This window comes from Astatotilapia calliptera, unplaced genomic scaffold, assembly GCF_900246225.1.
Source record: "Astatotilapia calliptera unplaced genomic scaffold, fAstCal1.2 U_scaffold_21, whole genome shotgun sequence".
Taxonomy (NCBI): Eukaryota; Metazoa; Chordata; class Actinopteri; order Cichliformes; family Cichlidae; genus Astatotilapia; species Astatotilapia calliptera.
Window position 1 is genome coordinate 102,802 of NW_020535741.1, and position 22,996 is coordinate 125,797.

At 42.0% G+C, this 22,996-nt stretch overlaps 1 protein-coding gene, 1 long non-coding RNA gene and 1 pseudogene across 3 annotated transcripts; all 3 read right to left on the reverse strand.

Moving 5' to 3' along the window:
- LOC113017823 (hemicentin-2-like) overlaps positions 1-22,996 on the reverse strand; it is a 129,307-nt pseudogene that overhangs the window by 100,444 nt on the left and 5,867 nt on the right.
- On the reverse strand, positions 1,588-13,585 carry LOC113017825 (uncharacterized). The gene is made up of 3 exons (XR_003271587.1): positions 13,529-13,585; positions 13,321-13,416; positions 1,588-1,792 (listed from the first exon to the last, which is right to left on the reverse strand). It is a non-coding gene; the product is annotated as an uncharacterized LOC113017825 (long non-coding RNA).
- On the reverse strand, positions 7,722-9,284 carry LOC113017817 (nuclear factor 7, ovary-like). Of its 2 annotated transcripts, XM_026160920.1 has the most exons (2): positions 7,921-9,284; positions 7,722-7,791 (listed from the first exon to the last, which is right to left on the reverse strand). In XM_026160920.1, exons 1-2 carry the CDS (start codon positions 9,282-9,284, stop codon positions 7,722-7,724), a joined length of 1,434 nt encoding a protein of 477 aa, XP_026016705.1. The 2 variants fall into 2 exon arrangements, with proteins under 2 accessions (XP_026016705.1, XP_026016706.1); XM_026160921.1 differs by lacking the exon at positions 7,722-7,791 and having other exon boundaries at positions 7,879-9,284.

Sequence of the window (22,996 nt, forward strand, 5' to 3'; positions counted from 1 at the left end):
AAAGCCCTCCGCCACTTGGCTGCGCCTAGAAATCCTGTCCATAAAAATTATGAACAGAACCGGAGACAAAGGGCAGCTAGTCGAACCTCGGATATAAAATTTTCTGAATCTAAATATTGTACTTTGGTAGAATTAAAAAATAAGTGTAGTGCAGGTCTATGATGATTTTTAGTGCTACTATCATCTAGTTCTGATTCTGGTTCTGTCTTGGTTAAGTCCTCAGTAGTCCTGGTTTTGAACTGTTGTAGTCCTGTTTTAATTCTGGATCAGTTCTGGGTCTGGTTGAATTGAGGTTTAGTCCTCGCGTCTTGATACAGCCCTGATTTTGTTCTGCCTTGCTGCTTAATTAAAAAACTAGTTTAAGGTGTCCTGCACATGTGATATATATTTTTCCCGATATAAAGTCATTCTTTTTTGAACAAAACTCCAAACAGAGCCAATTAATCATTCAGTCATTTCTACCCCCCGCCCCCCCGCCCCCCCCCAAAAAACAAACAAAAAACAAACAAAAAAAACAAAACCCACATGCATACTACCCTTTAGGGCTAAGCCCCGGGTGTTTCAAATGTCTGGCTCCGCCTCTGGTCTATGCCAAACCAGAATTTTAAACTGCTTTTCAAATTCGCCTCTCAAAATTTCTGATTTACAGTTAAGAGTGTGGCATGTGCACATGACATGTTTTCACCATTTGTAAGCCAGAAGAGTGACTGCTCTTGAAGCCTGGTTGTTGCACAATACTAATACTCTTACTGCCACTACTTCTTGTTCTACTAGTACAGCTACTGCTACTGCACAAGCACCTCAGAGGGACATATGGCAACAAGGCTTGGAGGTCAGACACGTAGGGCCTGCAGGGTGGGGATCCAGGTGCCACATGGTGTTGCAGCTGATAAAGCCATAAACTATGCCCATTATGTTGAAGTGATCACCAGTTTGCTGGGTTTTTTAGAGACACAGAGTGAGAGCGATCATGTTCTACATTACTGTTTTTAATGGATTTTCAGAGCTGTTGATTTATGAAGCAGTCTTCATGGAAACATGTCAAGTCTGTTTTTGGGATTGAGTGTTAAATTGTCACAGTTTTAATAAAGCCTGCATTTTCCTGCAATGATACTGGAGAGCAAAGAAAAGTTAGACGATGTTTATCCAGCTCTTCCAAAATGTACCTCACAAACATCTGCTGGATCCTGAATTCAACATTCTAGGGCCTATGAACAGGTTAACACTGAATGTTCTACGAATACTGGCCCAAAGGTAAAAGGTGAGAATTCCTCCGATAAAATCGTTTTGTTTTTTTTCTTTTTAAATTGTAAGAGCCTTCAGGCACTATGGCAACAGGAATGCAAATATTAAAATGTGAAGAAAAGCTTGAAAATAACATTTTCACCCACAAGCACAAAACCAAGAGCCCTAACATGTGATTAGTTTTGACTTGCTGCTATAACTAAAACATGGTGTAGCTGTTGTGTTGTTTAAGAATGGAGAACGCATTTTTCAGCGTGGGAGCGTCAGGCCTCACATTTCGGAACAGCTTCTAATGGAGCCTCACTGCGTCTAGAGGGATCAGGTGTTTTTATGTCTCTGGGTTAATTTCAAATATATGACCATCATTTTCACCATTCCACCTTCAGTGGTCATCTTCTTTTCACCATGTAAAAAGGGAAACACTTGTCTCTGTCCACAGTCAAAGATAAAGAGCAGCTGTACCTGGGCCTCCTTGTTCTGATGGTTGTTTGTCCATAACGGACGTCTTCAGTTCTCACTGCTGAGTAGATCACAGCTGAATCAGTCTCTGTACAATAAACACATTAAAATTACTGCAACAGTGCTGTGATATTATTACACTACAGCGATGGAGACATTTCATTCTGTTCTTTTAAGCTTATTAAAAGCATTAAATGGTGTCTTTTTATAAATAGCAGCAACTTTTCACAGTTTTTATTTTTTAATCTTAACACCTCTGCTGCAAAACAGTGAGAACAAAGGAATGAGGATGTTTCTGAGAAAAAGAAGAAGGGCGGCCACAGAGCTGCAGACTCATGCACTTTTACCACAGAGCATGAAGGAAACATGCATGACCAGTGTTATCAGCCAAACCCAAACACACTGCAGCAAGAAGCTCCATCAGTGTCACACTAACTCGAGTCAAAAAGAAGCAGAACAAGTTTAAAAGAATAAAAAGTCACTGATGGATATAAAGGACATTTTATCTGTTCAGTCTCTTCATATGTCTCATGTTCACATGTTCCATATCTTAACTGTGTGTAGCAACAACAGATAACACACATGTGTGGGCCTCATCTGAGCTCTGACACATGTAGCTCAGTGACAGCACTGTCTCTCTCTGCCTCTCTGTCTACATGGCTGTGAACAAAAATATAAACACTGAGGCTTCAAAATGCAGCATCTACAACACTGTCACTCTGCCTCCACCATGGAGACAGTCTCCATGGTGATGAGTACAATTGGCAGCTGAAACTGTTGTGAACTTCTCCATGAGTCATATTTCCTGTTTCAGAGCTGCTGATTGGCTCTTTGGGCCCTTTACCTTCAGGAGGTCATGGACGAAGCACTGAAGTCGTTTATCACGTAAAAAATATTTTTAGTTTATAATAATTTGATAAATAATAAAATATTAATAAAAACTGGAAGATTTTTTAGAACTTAGATTTTAAGCTATTTATGCCTTTTTTGCTGCTCTTTTTTAAACTTATTCCCTTTAAACTGTATTTATTCTTTTTAAAATATATTGGTTATTGCACTGTAGAGGCTGCTGAGGAACAGTATTTCGTTTCAGGCTGTGTAACACGAAATGACAATAACCAATAAAGTCTTGAGAGCTGCCATCATTGTTCCAGCAGGAGGCAGTAAAACACCAAACTGCACCTGTTGTGCTGAAAAGGTGTGAGCATGTGCAGTAACCCAGTAAGTTACCTGAATATCTCTCTCTCACACACACACACACACACACACACACACACACACACACACACACACACACACACACACACACAGTACTGATACTAATGACTCGCTCTCAGATCTATTTGGGTTTAATGTCAGGGTATATTTGTGGATGAAAGTTTTGGTAGGACACATGATGTGGACAGTCTGGTAATCCCAGAATATTTTAATGTAAGAAAACTCCAGACAGCTCTGGAGAAAGTTTCAGAGTAAAAGCCCTGGAGTGTTTTACATGTTATTCTGTTGGATTAAATCTGACGGAGCTGATTCATAAACACTTCACTGCCAGGTATCAGGTGACCTGCAGAGACTGATCCTACAAACACTCAGAAACAGAGTAAACCAAACTGCACCACAGTGATCAGACGAAACCTTCCTGACATGAACACAGCTCCTCAGTAAAAACTGTGAACATCTGGGACTCTCCTCAGCTCTTTCTGGGACAGTGGCGCGGCTGCCCCTCTGTGGGTCTTCCTTGGTCTCTTGTGTTCTGGGGGCCTCTGGATGTCTGGAGTTTTGATATCCTCCATACCTGCTTGATACCATAGAGGACAGGGCTGTGGCCCCCCCACACTCCCTAACAGATCATTACATGGAGAAACCTTTGGAATGCAAGCATGCTGATCCACACAGGTATGCACACGGGTGTACACATGGGTATTCACAGACGCGGACTAAAGCTTTCTTGGCTGCTGCCTCAAAGCACACTGTGCGCTGTCTATCTTGCGTGCTGAACAATATCGTCTATTATTCAGTAACTATTGATATCTATGACTAGCTAGTTTATTGTGATGGTGCTTTTTTTTCTATTATTATGTTGCTCTTTGTTGTTTGCTGTCTCCTCTGTTTGTTTGGTTTTTTTTTTCTCTCTTCTCCCCCCTTCTCACCGTCTCTTCTCCCCTTTGGTTTTCTTTCTTTCTCTCCCCCTGTCCTATTAAAAAAAAAAAAAAAAAAAAAAAAAAAAAAAAAAAAAGATGACAAAGGATGAACTGAAGCTCCGCCATCACGTGATGTCGCATGCTGCTGTTTCTGATGTCACTAGAAAAAAAAACAAAAAAAAAAAACTGTGAACCAGCAGAGAGACTACACCCAGCACCATACACCACCTCTCTGACACAGTACACCCTCGAGCAGGTGGTGTCCCCATAAACAGTCTGAGAAGCTCTGATTATTTACTATGTTCAAACAAACTGAGTGTCCACAAACGTCTGAGCTCACAGTGAGAGCTGCTGGCACAGTTTGGAGGTGTTCTGCCCCCTGCTGGACACACAGAGCTACAACATGAGGATCAGAGGAGGCTGGTGCTGCTTCACCTTTAGACCCAAGAAGGAGGTCAAAAAATGTAAAAACAGAGATTGTTTTTAAACCTGTAAAGGGGGAAATCCTGACGAACCAATCCACAGCCAGAGAAGAAGTCTAACTCTGTGCTGCTCCAATCAGGAATCAGCTCTGTATTGTATTGTATTGTATCTTTATTTGTTTCAGACATATAAAACAAAAAACAATATATACACACTACATATATTTTCATTTACAGATACGAATATATATGTAGATATACACACACACACGTATGTGTTCAGATAAACAAAAAATATATAATGAAATAAAACAAAATCGTCTGACATAATGTAACAATGTTTGGTCTGAAAAGGAGTAGGAAGAAGTATGAACATACTTATTAATTCCTACCCCTGCTCAACATCTTATTGATCCCACATAATTCACCTAATTCCCATCATCACATACTCCACACGATACACGAGGAGAACCTATATAAACTTGGCTACCGTGACTGATATAATTTGGATATAATTTGATATTTTTATACATACAATGGGTGATCATCTTTATCGGTATCATATTCTTCCAAAATCAGTTTTCGAAGTATTTTCATGAACTTACTAATTCCTGAGCATTGCTGTAGATCTATAGTAAAACTATTCCACAGTTTTACCCCATAAATAGTGACACAAAAGGTTTTAACCTTTGACCGTGCTTTAAGAATCCTTAGATTCAATTTCCCCCTCAATTCATAGTCTCCTTCTCTGTCATAGAACATCCTCTGTATATTTCCTGGTAACATATTGTATCTGGCCTTGTACATAATTTTTGCAGTTTTATATTTTATAAGATCCATAAACTTCAGTATTTTTAATTTCAAAAACATGATGTTAGTATGGTCTCTAAATCCTGCTTTATTAATCATCCTGATTGCTTTTTTTTGAATTTTACATATTGGTTGAAGTGCAGTTTTATATGTGTTTCCCCAAATTTCCACACAGTATTCCAAATATGGCAATATAAGTGAACAATAAAGTACCCGGAGTGATTTGGAAGGCAAAAAATATTTAACTTTACTTAGTACGGAGATGCTTCTTGACAGTTTGGCTTGTATATGCTTTATGTGAGGTTTCCAGCAGATTTTGTTATCTATTATCACACCCAGAAATTTTGGGTGTGATAATAGATAACTCTGTGACTTTACACACTCTGTTACTGTGTGAGTGTGTAAAGTCACAGAGTAGCTGGTTTCAAATGTATCTATAAAGTTTATTCACATTTTATTTAGGCTTCAAAAAACAGTCCAAGTTTATTTCTTTGGACTTTGTTCACTTAGCGCCACCCGGAGGACAGTCAGCTCCCTGCAGCAGCTCTGGAGGACTGTTAACTGATGAAGAGCTCGGACTGCACAGCCTGCTTCATCACCGACTTCTTTAAATAAGCATGACCACGATCAGTCGCAGCACCTCAGACAAACACTTGTTACACAGCAGCCGCCTTCACACCAACTGAGCTCCATCACAGCTTCAGAGCTCAGCTTACTAAAGTCAAAGTTTATTTCCTCTCAGGTTTCTTACTTTCAGTAAAGTTTCACTGTTAGAGCCCTGACCAGCATCCTGCAGCATCTGGAGCAGCTGTGTGGTGCTGTCATGGCAATAAGGATCCAAATTTGTGGGATGTTTCCAGCAGGGGTTATAACCTGCAGTCAGCAAGGTGTGCCTAATAAAGTGGCCGTGTTTATGTCACAGAGCAGCAGCATCAGAAAACGGTGGTTTACATCTCTGTTACAGGAAACCTGAAGAGTTAAAACACCAGAGAAGAAAATCTAAACGTTACACAAAGAACATAAAAGAAGTAAACTTCATAAAAACTTCACAAATGATGCTTTAAATGAAAAATAAATCCCTGTAAATAATTCAACAGGTCACATGTTAGAACCACCTTAACTAAACTCTGTAGCCGCTCACTGTGGTTTGTCCCAGCAGCTCTTAGGAAACAAACTGCTAACTTCAGTGTCAGCACACACTGTTAGTAAACTATGCAACACTGGATTCAGGTTTCAGTTGTGTTAAGTTGTGAAGTTGTGATGAAAGTCTTCTTACTGACACAGGTAGGATGGTCAGGCGTCCTCTGGTCCTTCACCGTTCATGAACTGTCACTTATAAAATGCTGCCAAACATCAACTACACTCAATAACTAAACGTGTGCAGGTTAAAGTGATGGACGCCCAGATCTGCACTCCAAATACAAACAGACTAAAGGTGTTTCCTCCAGAAACAAAGACAATATTTACAAAGGTCTCACAGGTAAATTGTGAGCGATCACAGCAGCATCTCATCCTGACTAACAGCTTTTAGATGCAGGGAGAGCGTCGTGGTTCAGAGGTGGTTCAGCAGATGATGAAGGCCTTTCTGTTGCATTGTGTAGTGCTGTGGAGGCCATGATGGTCGACTGGGTCTGCTTCTACTGAACTCACAAACACTTCTGAGGTATTTACACCTGAAGCCTCATTGAATGCGAGTCAGAAACAAACGGCTCAGCTGTGATTAATGGATGTTTCCCTGCATTTCTATTTTCACACAGTTTATTTCTTACAGCAGGAAAACTGAACAGAATGTATGTAAGAGGTCAGAGTGAGGATGACGTCACTTAATACAGGAAATACATGTTTGTCTGTTTTGATGATGAAGGACTTCTTCAGCTCTGTAAACAGCTACACTTGAGAGGACAGAGGTGATTTCATGGATCAATAACAATGTGTTTATCAGCTTTCATCATCAGTGCAGACATGACGTCAGATCTATCAGAGTGAAGGCCGTCTCTCTGATGACGTCACAGAGCAGAGTCCTTCTGTCCAATAAAGGATCTCAGATCAGCTGCTGCCATCTTGTGGCCACAGTTGGTTACTGTCTCTGAAAGTTGTCTCATGTTTCCTGTTGTCCTGCTAACAAAGGCTGGAGCTCATCATGCTGAGAGGGCAGCAGCATTTTGTGGCTCTTCACACATGTTCATTATATTCTGATGATCCTGGATGGAGACAAACTACAGATAAGTGTGTTCAGCCCAACTAGTTTATCTCATTACAGCAGTTTGATGTTTCCCTTTGAATCCCCCTGAAGATCCTGACAGTGAAGCACGTACATAATACTCCAGCCTTTCAACTCTGAGCTTATTTAGTTCTATTAATACACTGAAATCTCATTTGTGTCATGAAGAAAGTCTTTAATCAAACAGAATTCAAAGATCAGAAACATTTCATATATGGAGTTAAACATGAATCATTGTTTCAACAACATATTTATTGTTGTCATAAACAGACAAGAAGACAACAACAAACTGCTCCTCCCATTCAACACATGTCAGTCCATATCCCAGCAAACTAAATCATCTCCATTTACACATCAAATAGAAACATGAATCACTTGTAATGATTAGAAACTTGATAGAATTTCAAATCTAGTTTGGGGAGTCATTCAGTGAGAAACAGTGAAATGATTTTCCATGTGAAAAGGTGGACAGCAGAAACAGAAAGAAAGAGTGAAACTAAAAGAGAAACAAAGAGCTTTGGAACAACGAGGCAGCAGGAGGACAGCTGCAGTTTAACAGCTTCAACTCACTGACAGGAAACAACATTAGAAACATCATCATCCTCAACTCATCTGCTGCACTGACACTGACACCTTCAACGGACACACCTTCAGTTTATCATCAATGTAAATATATGGAAACATCCTGTGAGTGAAAGTGTGTGTGAAGGTGTGTATGTGTGTGTTAGTATCAGGATCAGAGAACGACAGCTTTCCTCTGTTCCAGTCCAGATTCACTCTGATCCTCTGGAGCTTCTTCTCTATTGAGAGAGCAGAATCTGCTGATGGTGAGAATGCTAAGTATTTATCTTTATTGAACCCTATTATCCATAATCCAGACTCTATTTCTCCCTTCCTCTGCACAGACTCTGCTAACACACCCAGTAACCACCCTGTACTGTCTCCAACATCAACATCCCAGCTGTGAGTCCCTGAGTTAAAGCCCTCAGAGCCCAGGACAGAGCAGGAATCATCAATCCTCTCTGGATTATCAGGAAGCTGCTTCTCTCCTTCTCGTCTCACACTGGTCAGATCTTCAGACAGGATGAGGTTTGGACCAGCAGTGTTTGGGTCCAGAATGAGAGGAGTGTAGGAGACCATGTCCTTCATGTTGTTCCAGATGTTGAAGGTCAGGTTGCCCAGGTGTTTGGCCTGGTCTATCAGAGCTCCTGAGGGCAGCTGTGGATCATCCAGCAGGGGGCAGCGCTGGACTCTTTCCACTGCAGCCTTGTAGTTGTGCAGGAATGAGACGTCTTCAGCTCTCAGCTCCGCCTCTGTGGCTCTGACTGTGTCTGAAAGAGCTGCTATCTCTCTGCTCAGAGCCTCCATCTTCTCCTTCATCATCCCACTCTTCTGCTCCTCTTCCTCCCTCAGTGCAGCCAGCCTGGCCTCCTCTTCCTCTGCTAGAAACTGGTGAAGCTTCTTAAACTGCTCCTTAATCTGCCTCTCTGTGTGTCGGGCCTGGACCTTAATGTGTTCTGCTGTTTGATCAAACTTCACTTGAACTTCTTCACAAACCTTTAACTTCTTCTTTAAGGGCTCCAGAGTTTCCTGAAGTTCCTTCTTGTGTTGTTGTGCAGCTTCATCGATGGGTCTGAATCTGTGATTGGTGTGTTTTTCTGAGTCTCTGCAGATGTGACACACTGGCTGCTGATGGTCCAGACAGAAGAGTTTGAGTTTCTCAGAGTGCAGACTGCAGAGAGCCTCTGAAGCTCTCTGATCTCTCTCCTGTAAGAACGACTCACACAGGTTTCTTAAAGCCAGATTTAAAGGTGGATCATTCCTTGAAGATCTTCTCTTACAAACTGGACACTCGTGTGTTGGTCTCTCTCTCCACCATCTCTTCAGACAGTCTTTACAGAAGCTGTGGCTACATGACAGAATAACAGGATCTCTGAAGACCTCCTGACAGACCGGACAGCAGAGAGCCTCCTCTGATCTGGAAGCCATTGAGTCTGTGAGTGAAGCTGAAAACAGCAGACAGGAAGTACAGTCAGTCCTGGCTCCCCTCCCTCCTCTACCACCTTCACTGAAACTTCCTTTGAGTCGTGTTTTTGATCAAACTCACATTCAGTGTGTGGAGCGTCAGCAGCTTGAAGCAGCAGTGTTGGAGTTTTCCACTTTTCTCTCCTGTAGCTGGACTCACTCAGAGGAAGCTGCTAGTTTGGTCTGAGCTCAGTCTGATCGTCTGTGCGTCTCTCTTTACTGAGGACGAAGAACTTCCTGTTTCCTGGTTTGTCACATTTGAGTGACGTGAGGGGAGGAGACAAATGTTGCTGTTTGACTTTTAACTAAGGTGTGTTTCAATCCTGCCTGCAGCTCAAAAGCTGTAAAACAGGTTTTGTGTCTTTTCACCTCCACAGGTCACAACATGAAACCTGTTGTGAAGTTTATAAAATAAAGTGTCACTCGGTGGTGCAGCTGTTTGTCAGCTTCTATTTTAGACTTTGTTCTGGTTCTTGTTCAGGTTCCCAGCAGTGGGAGTGTAATGCAGTCACACACACACAGGTGGTGTTAAGGTGGATTCACTTAGTTACAGACAATGGTGTTATTTCCTGTAACTAAGGGTGTGTTTCACTCCAAAGTTCAGACATTAACCTGCCAGAAGTTGTAAAAGTTACTGATAAAGAGCTTTTATCTCAGAAAGCAGAAAGAAAAGAAATAAGTGTAAAGAGTGCAGCAAAATGTTTTAGTGTGAGCTGGTTCATCTGATCTGGTTGTGTAAAAGTCACTGCATGACACTGAGTTTTACTTCTGTCACGATTAGTGGAGCGGACTCAGGCGCAGACCACAAGTTTCTTCAAATCAAAAGTGAATTTATTTACAGTGTTCTCCACGGTGACACACACACACACACACACACACACACACACACACATACACACACACACACACACAACGGTGTCTGGGGAAAAGGGTTCCAGGGTCCGGGAGTGAAAGGGGCAGGAGTCCAGGGAGGGGAGATTTCCATAAAGCCCTCGCAACCACACACAGCTCCTCTTCTTTCCTCCATCAGTCTTGCTCACGCTCAGTCACCGTGCACAGGGAAAACAGGTCCAGGGGAAATCTATACACAGACAGAGAAACAGTTAGTCTCCTGGTTCAGACACGAACAAACTTTGCAGAGTGCAGGACGACTGACGCTGATGGCTCAACGATCCAGCGACGAGTAGAGCAGACTCGCCATCTTAAGTAGGACTCCAATTCTCATAATCAGCGGCAGGTGTGCTGATCATCTCCAGGTGCGTGGGCCAGGAGCAGGAGCCCATACTGAGCTCCGCCCCGGCAGGAGAAAGAGAGAGTGGGAGAGGACGAGAGAGAAAGGGAGAGCAGAGGCGAGAGAGGAGAATAAACAAAACAAAGCGCCTGACTGCTGTCAGCTGGAGAGGTGCGGGGACCATGACAACTTCTGTGTTACTGACACTCATCTCTGACTCAGAGAAACGATTTCTCCCCTGTGATCTTCACACAGTGGTGAGTTACATGTGTGTGGAATTTTTCACGTTTTATAGAATTAAATTTCCTCTTACTTTCTTTTTTGTTAACCTGAGTCACTGATCATTTGCAGTATTACAGAGTCTGGCAGTCTTTGCATGATGTCCACGTCACTGTAAGTTTCTAGCTGACTCTCATCCTCCAACCACACACACCCATAATTTGCTCCATTGCATGTGGCTATTTTCACGCCACGCTGTGCGCCACGTTATTGTTGAGATGAATAGCAGAATGGCAGATAGAGACAAAATACTGTTAATCTTACCATCTTCAGGTTTTACACGCTTACATACACACACAGTTACTGTCCCTCCATTTAGAAAGGCAGAGGCGTCACGATGTGATTATTTTACTGTAGTTGTTTTTTTTTGATGTGTAATAATATTCAACATTACTATCAATGCATTTTCCAAAAAATGCCTCTCTGTGCAAAATGGGTTTAAAAACATAAACAACTGTAGGATCCTGTTTGTCCGTGATTTAAACAGCCCAGCGCTGCTCCTGATGAAGGGAAAACCAATTCTGCAGGGAGACCTACCTCGGCACTTGTGCAGGTGATTTTTCTCTTACTTTCTTTTTTCTGTTATTTACTAAAGAATCTGTCAAAGAAATAATGAATTCTCCACACGTGTTTGAAGGTTGCTGATACGTTCATCTAGCACAGACCTATTGCTGGAACGCCAAGACAATTCTACTACAATGGCAAAAACAAGACGCAAGTCACCAGAGCTCTTTGTGTTGCTCGTGCATGAGGGAGAGAACTGTGACGAGCATCGTTCTCTCTGTTAAGGAATATATTCTAAAATACTTCTTCAGCAAAGACTCAGAGAAGAGAAACACACAGAATTTCTTGCAAGCAAGGGCAGCCTCCGGACTGAGAGACTCGCGCCTGAGAAACTGCCCCGGTCTTTATTTTATACTTCATTGGGTGTGTGTGTGTGTGTGTGTGTGTGGGGGGGGGGGGGTGTCAGAGTGTGGCCCCATAAGATCTTCCCTAAACCTGCTGGTCTCAAAGTCCAGCAGTTCATCAAACCAAAAGGCACTTAGACTAAAACAGACATAGCTACGTTAATCCTACCATAAAACAATAAGACAAGGTACGACCTCTCTCATGCTCCTAGGATGTGGGGTGAACACCCTAGAATGTTACATGCAGCATTCTACCATATGCAAACTTATATCACTAAAAGATTATACTGACTACTAAATACAATTTTCCATTGACACCCTCCAAGTAAGCAAATGAATGTTAACAGTCAAACATAGAAATTAACATTTGCAAAATCATTCCAGCTTTGTGGTGCATCTCCTCCAGGTGTGTAAATCACACATGCAGAGTGGTTTGAGTTCCTCAGAGCTTCATAAATGTCTCTTCCAGTTGTTTCTATCACTGTCCATATGACCAGAGTCCAAATGTATGCAGACATGGGTATAACAAACACACCAGTTAGTTTTGCTGTTTGTCAATGTGGCTTTCAGTTATCTTCAAGGCTGCAGGCCTTTGTCAGCACTCCTGTTTTATGGCCTCTATCAACCCTCATCACCTCCTTTCATGCATTCTTCCTGTGGGGGGATACTTATGACTCCTCTATTGTCCTTTCGTCTCTGCAGAAAACCTTTTTTGGAAAGGGTATTGGATTCAATGATTTTACTGCTGTTGTAACCCCACCTGTTGAGTCACTTCAGCAGTCTTGTTCATGATGCAAATGACAACAACAATGACACAAAGGAAGACCCTCTTCAGAGTGTCAAAGCATGCATAGCACAGTGACACAGCATTAGGTGATGTTCATAGGAAATTGCTGTCAGTCATTCCCCGTCACCACCATAGCTTCTGCTTTCTGTTCACAGAATCATGATGCCATCCTTGACCTTCCTCTCTGCACTGTCGATTGGAGCTTGGAACGCTCCCCTCATCCTTCAGATCTCCATCTGTTGTCCACGATCTCCTCGTGATTACCTCTGGAAAGCCCCGTGGCACAGCTCTCCATCCAGTGCAGCTTTCTGGTCATTGCTGTGGTTCCAGAATCTTCTCATGATGACCAGTAGGTCCCCAAACAGCATGACTATTCGTTTATCACGTTTTCACTTTCACTTATAGGCCATCAAAGTGTTTATTGTCTTTACCCAAATAATTGGAGCAGAACTTAAAATCTATAAGCTGTAAAAACTTTATATTTGAAGACTGAAAGAGACCCAGGAAGTGGTCACAGGACGAGGGTGACAGACTGTCTGAAGCAGTTAGAACAAGACAAGGCTGTTGGACCAGGTGTGCTTGCTTTTGAAACTGTGTCTTAATTCCACCTGTTTCACATACAAGGGTCAGTTCTACAGGGCAGGAACGTGGGTGTGCCGTGGGCTCCCCAGTTTCACCCATTGTGGGCAACTTGTATATGGAAGACGTGGGAAAGAGGGCTTTGCTATCCTACCCTGAAACACCACCAAGTCATTGGTTCAGGTATGTGGATGACACCTGGGTGAACACACAAACCTCCATCTCTGGTTTCTTTGACTGGAGGGTGTTGAGGATTTGATGATTTCACAACACTGTATGTGATGTCACTGGTGATGTCATCTTCTCCATCTGCTGAAATGAGTTAAAGTAAACACTTTTATGATTTAAGAATCTAAATGGACCAAATTATGATGACAGAATGGAAACAAAATACCACGATGAATAAGAATGAATATGTACAAACCTTCAAGTTTCCTGTGAACACATCGTCTCACCAGCAGAACCAGTAACACCAGTAGAATCACAACATATACTACATATAAGTAAATCTTATAAGGCTTACATGATTTACTCATGAAAGTGGCCACTTTCTCATTACTGTCATATATTGTTTTAGTAAGTAATTCAAAGAACTGTTTAGACGGAGCCAAAGTTCAGTAGAGATAGTTGTGATTGGGAAAGCTCAGAGATATTAAAAGAAGCACTGAGGCTCCATCCCCACCAGAGATGTGACACGCCTCGTCCCTTCGCTAGAATCTGTAGCGAGGGATTGGTTCACCAGAGACCTCGCTCCTGGCTGCTGCCCAGCACACATTGCACCCTGAAGATTCTTGTTTGTTTGCAAAGAAAATTAATATCACTCTGTCTGTCCAAATGCTGTACGTCCACGATTTTAGCTACTTTGTTAGGCTACTTTACTTTTCTAAGGCTTAAGTAAATTCAGGAGTGATCCCCAACAATGTCAGAGCTCTAATATGGTTTCTATGGTTACAGTGCCCCTCCTGGTAGTTCCTCTCAGTGCATATTTGACAGAGCGTAAACATTTCCCTGATTTAGTTTTAGATGGTAAAGCAGGAAAATATAAGCCTGTAGGGGGGGAAATGCGACTGCTTCAGTAAAGCCAAAGTAGTTTTTTGGAATCCTTAAAATCATGAAAAATAATTTCAGGATGACCAAAAGGACAGGTACTGCTGACGTACTGATATATAGCATTTGTGTAGCACTGCTGCTATATTTGTATTGCAGCAGTGCTACACAAATACATTCTTTAAAAGCCATACAATGTGATTTCCTGAATTGTTTCTCAAATGCTGTCTATCACAGTGGGAATGCATCTACAATGTGTGCCTACCATGATTTCTAAGTGGGAGAACTTGCAAAATTGCTGGGAGTTCAAATACTTATGTTCCTCACTAGTCTCACTTTTATTGTGATTATTTTTTTCCTGTTAAACAAACACAGATAAAATGAATTAAAGCCTTCCAACGGGGCATGCAGCCTCCAGCTCCAGTTCCTCACAGTGTTACTGGAGGCCAAGTTAATGCCATCCAGAGTAAGAATCTGCTTAGATACCATATTACTAAGATTTTCAGGGCCGAGTACAATAACCTCAGTTTGATCTGAATTAAGAAGCAGAAAGTTAGCGGCCATCCAGGTCTTTATGTCTTTAAGACATGTGTGTTATCTAGCTAACATGAACTCACATGTAGTGAGTCGTTTAATCTTTAAATGACATTTGTGGAATTTGCCCACTTCCTCTCACCCACCAGTGAAAGGAGAGGGAAGGGAGAGAATCCTGTGCATACACAGAAATGAACAGCTGGCAGAATTCAATTCAATTTTATTTATATAGCGCCAAATCATAACAAAAGTTGCCTCAAGGCGCTTCATAGATACAGAGAAAAACCCAACAATCATACGGCCCCCTATGAGCAAGCACTTTGGCGACAGTGGGAAGGAAAAACTCCCTTTTAACAGGAAGAAACCTCCGGCAGAACCAGGCTCAGGGCAGAAAGTGGACCCTCGAACAAATGCTCATCCTCTGAAAACTATGAGGTCTGCAGATTTTTTCACTGTCAGTAGCAGTAATTTCCACTGAACCAAATAATCCTAAAACTGTTTTTAAACCTTAAACCTATGAAGGCTGCAGGCCACAACGTGCTGGTCAGGCAACAAAGTTGTTCTTCATATTACTAAAATGTTGGAGCTTGTGCCTCTTCAGATGTTTGCTCTTCTTACTTGCAAATAGCCGAGGGGAAATGCCCGAAACCTCAGTCCTGATTCCACAGCTTTATTACATCAGCCTGGTAGAAAATAATTTTTCACTATCAAATCAGGCCACCAGGGGGCGGAGCGGTCCCAGAAGTTCAGTCGTGAGTGATATCTAACCTCTCTTCTTCCTCGCAGCTCGTCTGATCGAGAGTCCCAACAGCTCTGATTTCTCTGAGGGAGATGTTGTGACTGTAATCTGTGAGGAGGACCAAAGCTCTTCTGATTGGACTGTGAGGAGAAACACAAGCAAACTGCAGAGGGCTGAGTGTGGAGATGGGCGGGGACAACAGCAACGTGATCAATCATGTTCAATCAGTACGCTGGTGCCTCACGACACCGGAGTTTACTGGTGTGAGTCCAGTAATGGTGCCATCAGTAACCTGGTTAATATCACAGTCACTGGTAAGCTGATCACTCTCACTTTACTTCTTATTGCATCCACAAATTGAGCTGAACATGCAGGTACATAGATTCTGTGCTGTTCTTCACTGATCACCTACCTGACTGACAGAGTAATGAACGACTTCCCTCCCTCAGTGCTTCTTAATGTGTGAGGATATTCTCCATTACTGAGTTAAGACTTCCTTATTTAGATCTAAGCTCTGGATTATCTTGCACGTCTCGTGGCTCCCAAATGTCTCTTAAGTTATTATCCTCTGTAGCCTCATACTTTAGCTTTACTTGGCAAATGTGAATGCTTTGTGTGCTGACAAACCCTTTTGCATGTAGTGTTTTTATGAAAAGCCTTATAATTGCCTAATTTTGTGTTTTTGTTCTGTCACAAAAGCAGGCATTCTTACTGTTGTTTAATATTTTAATCAAACCTTTAAGTTTAATTCAGCACAAAAAGCCCCACTGTAAACAAATCCACAGTACAGAACCAAACTCAGCAGCCAAACAGTTTGTCCTCAGTGCAGGTCGACATTCAGAAAAACCAGCTGCCTCAGCTTGGATGGGCTGATGTGGTTTCTCCTTAGTATCTGCCCAGTTTTTGAGAAGACCCTCCAAAGGAACAGATGTTGCCACAATGCACAGTCTCCCCTCCATCACCTTCAACAGGTAGGGAAAGACTGTGGCCTTGGCCTCCCACCAGCTCTGTGGGCCTTCTCCTTGTTGGATGAGGGGCTCCTCAAGATAACATTTCATCTCCATCATAACATCAGCTGTAGTATTTCTCTTTGCAGCATCTCCTGCAGCTCTTTCATCAAAGAGGCTCCACACAGCAGACGTCTGTGGCTCCTCCTTCACTTGGCCCTGTAATGGTGGAGCTGGGTGGGAGTGCACTTTGCTGCTGCAGTTATTCTCTGAAGTGCCTCATCAACAGCTCTGTTGTCACTGAATGCAAGCTTTTTAAATCTACCATCCAGTGATGCAGCTTCTGAGTGGACGGTGTTGAACTCCACACACAGAAACTTTTCACACTCACTGCTAATTTTGTTTTACAGTGAAGCCACTCTGCTCTGCTAGTCCCAATATCTTTCACCTGCAGCAGATGCTGCTTCGTTTGCAGCTGTCAGTCATATTTCTGTGTTTTTGTGTCGCACTCTCCTCCACACTGCTGTCTGTCATCTCACAGGTATGATGTGCGGAGCGATGCTGAACTTCCAATCCCAGCGTTTCATGTTGCAGGATCAATTCCCATATGAAAATATCAATATCTAATTTGATTACATTTGTTTTTCATCATAAATATGACAGACAAAAGTAAATTCAGCAATTAGCGGGATGGTCTGCAATACCCTGTCAATAGGAACTACACTCACCACCTCTCATTCATGTGCGTGTTACGGCTCTGCAAGAGTGTGAGCCAATGAGAAACCAGAGGCACAAAACTTTAGACCACAAAACACACAATCTGATGTTGGTTTGTAAAGATGTTGCTGATGAGACTTTGTAGAAAGCAGCTGGTCTGAGTGATGTGATCAGAGTGCAGCAGATAATGTCTGACAGCAGTTTGAAGAGCAAATGGATTCTGTTCTGTTCTTCATCATCACCTACCTGACACCTCACAGCTGTTTCTCACCTGCAGGTCACACAGGAGGATCTGTTGGACTGAAGGTCAGCCTGTCAGTTCCTGCTGTGCTTCTTGTTGCTGCTGTTTTCTTCATGTAGAGAAAACAAAAACAACAAAGAATCAGGATCCAGCCTCATGTTGAGCTGCAGCAAAATAAAATGTCTGAATCTTTTTAAATCAGCACTCTTAGTCTCCCGCTGGTGGTTTCAGCGTTGTCAGTGAACCTGGGGAACATGAGATGATGCTGGTAACAGAAATCAAAGGTAGTGAACAGCAGACAGGGATCAGCTGCAGGTTTAATACACGTCCTGAATTTGGTTTAGTTTGAAGTTTCTGTAAAATAAAACCAAACGTTGTGATTTGTCGCTTTATGAATAAAGTTGAATTGAATTTCTCTCTGAGCTCCTGCTTCTGTTGTCTGTCAGTGATTTTATCAGTTGGACATCAAGTAAAACTTTGGATAAAATGAAAACTGTTCACACAGTGTCTGTAAATCCACGGGTGAAAATAATACATGTAACATTCACACAAGTCCACGAGTGATTGAATGAAATGTGATCATGGAAAAATAAATTCAAAACTATTCAAGACTTTTACCATTAACTGTCGTTCTATTATGAAGTAACAGGAAGGTAATAACACTAAAGCTCTGCTTTCTTTGTGTGCTTGTGCTAACAGCAACTAATGAGAAATGTGATGACAATTGTCCAGCTTTGTCCTTTTATATTCTACCAAATGTGAAGTGAACCTGTGGTTATACAGTAACGATAAGAGCATCTTTATTAGTCCCACATGTGGGAAATTTGTTTTGTTACAGCAGGAAGTGGACAGTGCAGTTACATAGCAAACATGAGAGAACCCTGGAATAGAATAAGAAACTGTACACAACCCAATAGAATAGAATAGAATGATAGGATAAAAATAGAATACACATGCTATATACAACTGAGTACAAATACAACGTTGTCAGAAAAAGAGTGTTACACTTAGTCCTATTGCACATGTGTGTGTTTGATCAGCTGCAAAGTCTTTGTGGTGGAGTCTGACAGCAGAGGGGAGGAAATCTCTCCGTCCCACATCGTGGGTGCTGCATCCACTGAAGGAGCTGCTCTGAAGCGCTATAAAGGTTTGTGATGATCAATACAGGTTTACAGCTCAGATCATACTGAGTTCATTATGACTGATATAAATATGTGATAGAATAATAATAAATCGAGTAAATTGTGATTGACAAACAGTTTTAAAGAGAAAGTTTGTTAGTTTAAATTGTGTGAAAGGTCAGAGATGGAGAGAACACCAGGCTGGGGCTGAATATCAGTGTATTACATGCAAATCTGATTGGATGACAGGACAGAGCATAAACTGAAGCTGGCATGGATGTTCTGGGTCTCCTGCCTCTGTGAGATCAGCAGGTCAAAGATTCAATAGCAAAACTTGGTTGTTCCAGCAGCGACGCCGAGGGCAGTGAGCTCTGAAACCCTCCCAGATGAAAACGTGCCCGATCGAGAGGTGATCTGCTGCTGATGGGTGACGAACCTACTCAGGTCTCCAGCTCTTATCAGAGGAGGCAGTGAAGACACCTGAACTTCAAGGCAGTCGGGCTGGGCGAGTCTGTGATTACATACTTTTATCTAAGTACAATCTGAGTATTTTACCTGTAAGTAATCTTACAGTATTATGTTATATTGTGAGTCCTTCTTACAGATCTTCCTAGGTTGAAAATTAAACAGTACTAAATGTAACAAGTAGACAGCAGCACTAAAGTCATCAGTTTAATGGACACAGAGGAAGCTTTTCAAAGGCTTAAGAAGAATAACATGATGCTAGAACATCACATTTTATAATATGACAGTAAAAATAACTCACAGAGATCATCTTCTATGTTTTCCTCCATAAGGGCGGCGAGCCTGGGTCCAGCTATTTGAGTGGTGCCTTGTTTTGGTGAAGCTTTTGAATTGCTTGGCCTTTGAGGCCTGCATGGAGCTCAGGCTGACACTAAGCACAGGAAAGGCCCACAGTGGGTGCACACACAGGATACAGATCTGTCAGGTCATGATCAACAACCACTGACCAAAGCCCACTGATCTCTGACCTCCCAGCCCATTCTTCCTTCAGTGGGCTGCTTTCAGTCATTATGCAAATGTTCTGTTTATAAGATTGAGGAAACCTGCAGTCAGCTGAGACTGAAGAAGTCATGTGGTGAGTGAAATAAATACAGAGGTGACCACCTCTGTATTTATTTCACTCACCACGTGATCCCATCTGCCTGGACTGTCTCTCTAATCTGTTTAAAGCTTTAAACAGTGAAATCAATAACCAGCGTGTCCCAGCTGTGTCCCGATTCATTACAAACTATCACAAAAAAGGAGGTAGACTTTAGAAACACTGAAATTTCTAAAGTCTCCACTAAATCAGGGTCAGATGTGTGTGAAGGTCCAAGACGTTTGCTGGATGTGAATTATCATGTGCAATGCTCCAGTTTGACCTCACGGGGGCAGTGTTGTTTTACACTCAGACTGCAGGACATAATAACAGTGTTGGAGTGTGAAAGTAAAGCAGCTTTTCTCTCAGTGTATGCAGAGGGATTTCTGATGACATCAAACTGTTTGTGTGTCTGTTGTCACAGCAGCAGCCATCAGTGACAGCAGCACACAAAAGCAACACAACAGCAGGTTCAGATACTCAGAGGAACAATTCATTTCAATGTCTGACCAGTTTGTAGTTTGTGTCTGAGTTCAGTTTAAAAACTTTAAAATACTGATCACAAGTTTCAAACAAACAACATATAAGAACATAAGATGGAAACAAACAGAGTGAAACAGAGTTTGTTTCCTTCCTGGTTTCCTGGTTTTCGTATGTTTGTCACACTTAAATGTTTCAGATCAAACACATTAAAATATTAAACAAAGAAAACAAACTGAAGTTTGTAAATGAAGATGTTTGTTATTAAGGGAACAAATCCAAAGCTACATCATCCTGATCTGAAACATTTAATAAGTGTGACAAACATACAAAGAACAGGAAATCAGTTTGAGCAGCTGTAATCAAACTGTCAACCTTCACACGTTTTACTAAAACCTTTAATTCTCCACTAACATCACTTTGTATCCACGGTCACTCTAATGGACCCTAGAAAATAAGATAAAACACATTCAAAGACTATTTTGTGTTGAGAAGAAGTTTCTGGCTCTTATTATATTTTCTAAAGGAGGCAAACAGCAAACAGGACTCTCCAGCTGCCCCGGAGCAGATTGTAATCATTGCTCTAGACGAGCTTCATCATGTTGCAGACACACCTTCATGCTCAGGGCAGCCGTTACCTGTGTGCTCTAAGAGAAGCAGGAAGATTTAGGGTCAGATTTACTAACATGTGGAGCAGCAGCAGCCGCATCACAAAGTTTAGTATGTTATGTATTTGTAATTTTGAGTTTTATATCTCTTGGAGAGAGATATCTTTTGCATACTTATAAATGCACCATGTGGTAAGCTGTATACTGTGTCTACTGCTGTACTGACAATAAAGCTCTTGAGTCTTGAATGTGTATCTGTAAGAGTGTCACTGTCAGGAGACGTGTCTGTCATAGTTGCTGCTGGGAGGTTATTACTGGGAGGGAGATGTTATCAGAGTCATCAGAGCTTCATCGGCTCAGAGTCGTTATCGCAGCACCAAAACTTTGTCAGTGAACTGGAATGAGCTGGATCTGAAACAAAGGCAGCTGTTACTGTGTTAGATTCACGTCTGCATGTTGAAACATCTTATTAAAAGTAAAGATGTGCACATACAGGCACGTGTCACAGTGACGCTGAGGATCCTCAGAGTCCTCTGCACAGTGCTCAGGGATTTCCTCATCTTTCATGTTGTCTGTCTGTTTGAATTCAAGCATCATCGTCAATAACTGAGCGTCTGACAGCCTCAAACAACCAGAGCCTGAAAATAAAAAGCCTCTTTGGTGGAATTATGCTCATATTTAAAATTTCTGTCAGTTACTTTATTTTCTGAGGGTTTTTTTGTTGTTCTTAAATTAGTTTTCAGAGCTATAAAGAGTTGAGTGCAGGGGTGTCAAACATAAGGCCCGGGGCCCAGAATCAGGCTGGCAAAGAGTCCAAATCGGCCCAATGGACATTTTTGGAGAATGTGAAGGAGGAACGTCTCTGCCATGACCACTCATACAAAACCAAATGAATGAAGTAACAGAGAAATGACAGAAAGTTCCTGTTTTGTTTTTCAGTATTTACAGAAATTTTTAAAAAGAAATTTCTTTGCATTAACAAAAACTTTTTTACAGATATTTAGATGAGCTGCATTCCTCTGATGAGGACTTATAGAAAATGTGCATAAGGACTCAGAGTGTGTGCAGAGAGTCATCATGCACTTGATACCATGACAACAGGACGGCCCTGAGCCCTCAGACCCCCAAACACTGAATTCAAGCCACAGTACTCTCTGAAGACTGTGAAGCATGGCAGTGCAAGCATCATGATGGGGTCTGTTTCTCTTACTATGGTGTCGGGCCCACTTATCTCATATCAGGGATCAATTTGCTTATATCGAAATACTTGGAGAGGTCACGCTGCCTTATGCTGAAGAGGAAATGCCCATGAAATGGGTGTTTAAACATCACAACGACCCCAAACACACCAGTAAGTGAGCAGCATCTTGGTTCCAGACCAATAAAATTAGGGTCATGGAGTGGCCAGCAGAGTGCCCGGACCTTAATCCAATAGAAAACTTGTGACATCAAAAATGGTGTTTCTGAGGCAAAACCAAGAAACGCAGAGGAATTGTGGAAGGTTGTCAAATCCTCCTGGGCTGGTATATCTGTTTACAGCTGCCACAAGTTGGTCGACTCCATGCAGCACAGATGTGAAGCAGTTTTCAAAAACAGTGGTTATACATCTTAGTTTAGTGATTCACAGGAATGTTAAATCTTAACATTTTTTCAGTTTATTGAGTAAATATTTGAGTTTTTGATCACTGTTTTCTTCATAAATGTAGACAGACAGACTGATTTCACTCATTATCATTTTCTTTACAAACCAAACTTTTATTTCCAGAGATATAAAAAAAACAAAGTTAAACACAACAGTGTTAAAAAGGGCACAGCCGAGCAAAACACCACAAACACAAAAACAAGCTGTCTCCCAGTGGGCTGGGCTTGAGGAGGAAAAGTCACATGGGGCATCATCAGTTTCTTTCTGTCCTTGATCATGTTTTTCGTCGCGCTGGGTAACAGTGACTTCATGGAAAGTCAGTCTCAGCATTATTCAGCTTTGAATACTTTGCAGACCTTTCAATTGTTTTCTTACGTTTTTTTCTCAGGTTTTGTTTTGTTGTGCTAAAACCCCTCTCATATTTTCTGCAGATCAGATTAATAAGAAGAGCAACAACAACAAGAAGCACAGCAGAAACTGACAGACCAACTATCAGTCGAACAGATCCGTCCTCCTTCCCTTCATCCTCCTTCCCTCCATCCTTCTTCCCTCCATCCTCCTTCCCTTCATCCTTCCTTCCATCCTCCTTCCCTTCATCCTTCCTTCCATCCTCCTTCCCTTCATCCTCCTTCCCTTCATCCTTCCTTCCATCCTCCTTCCCTCCATCCTCCTTCCCTTCATCCTCCTTCCCTCCATCCTCCTTCCCTCCATCCT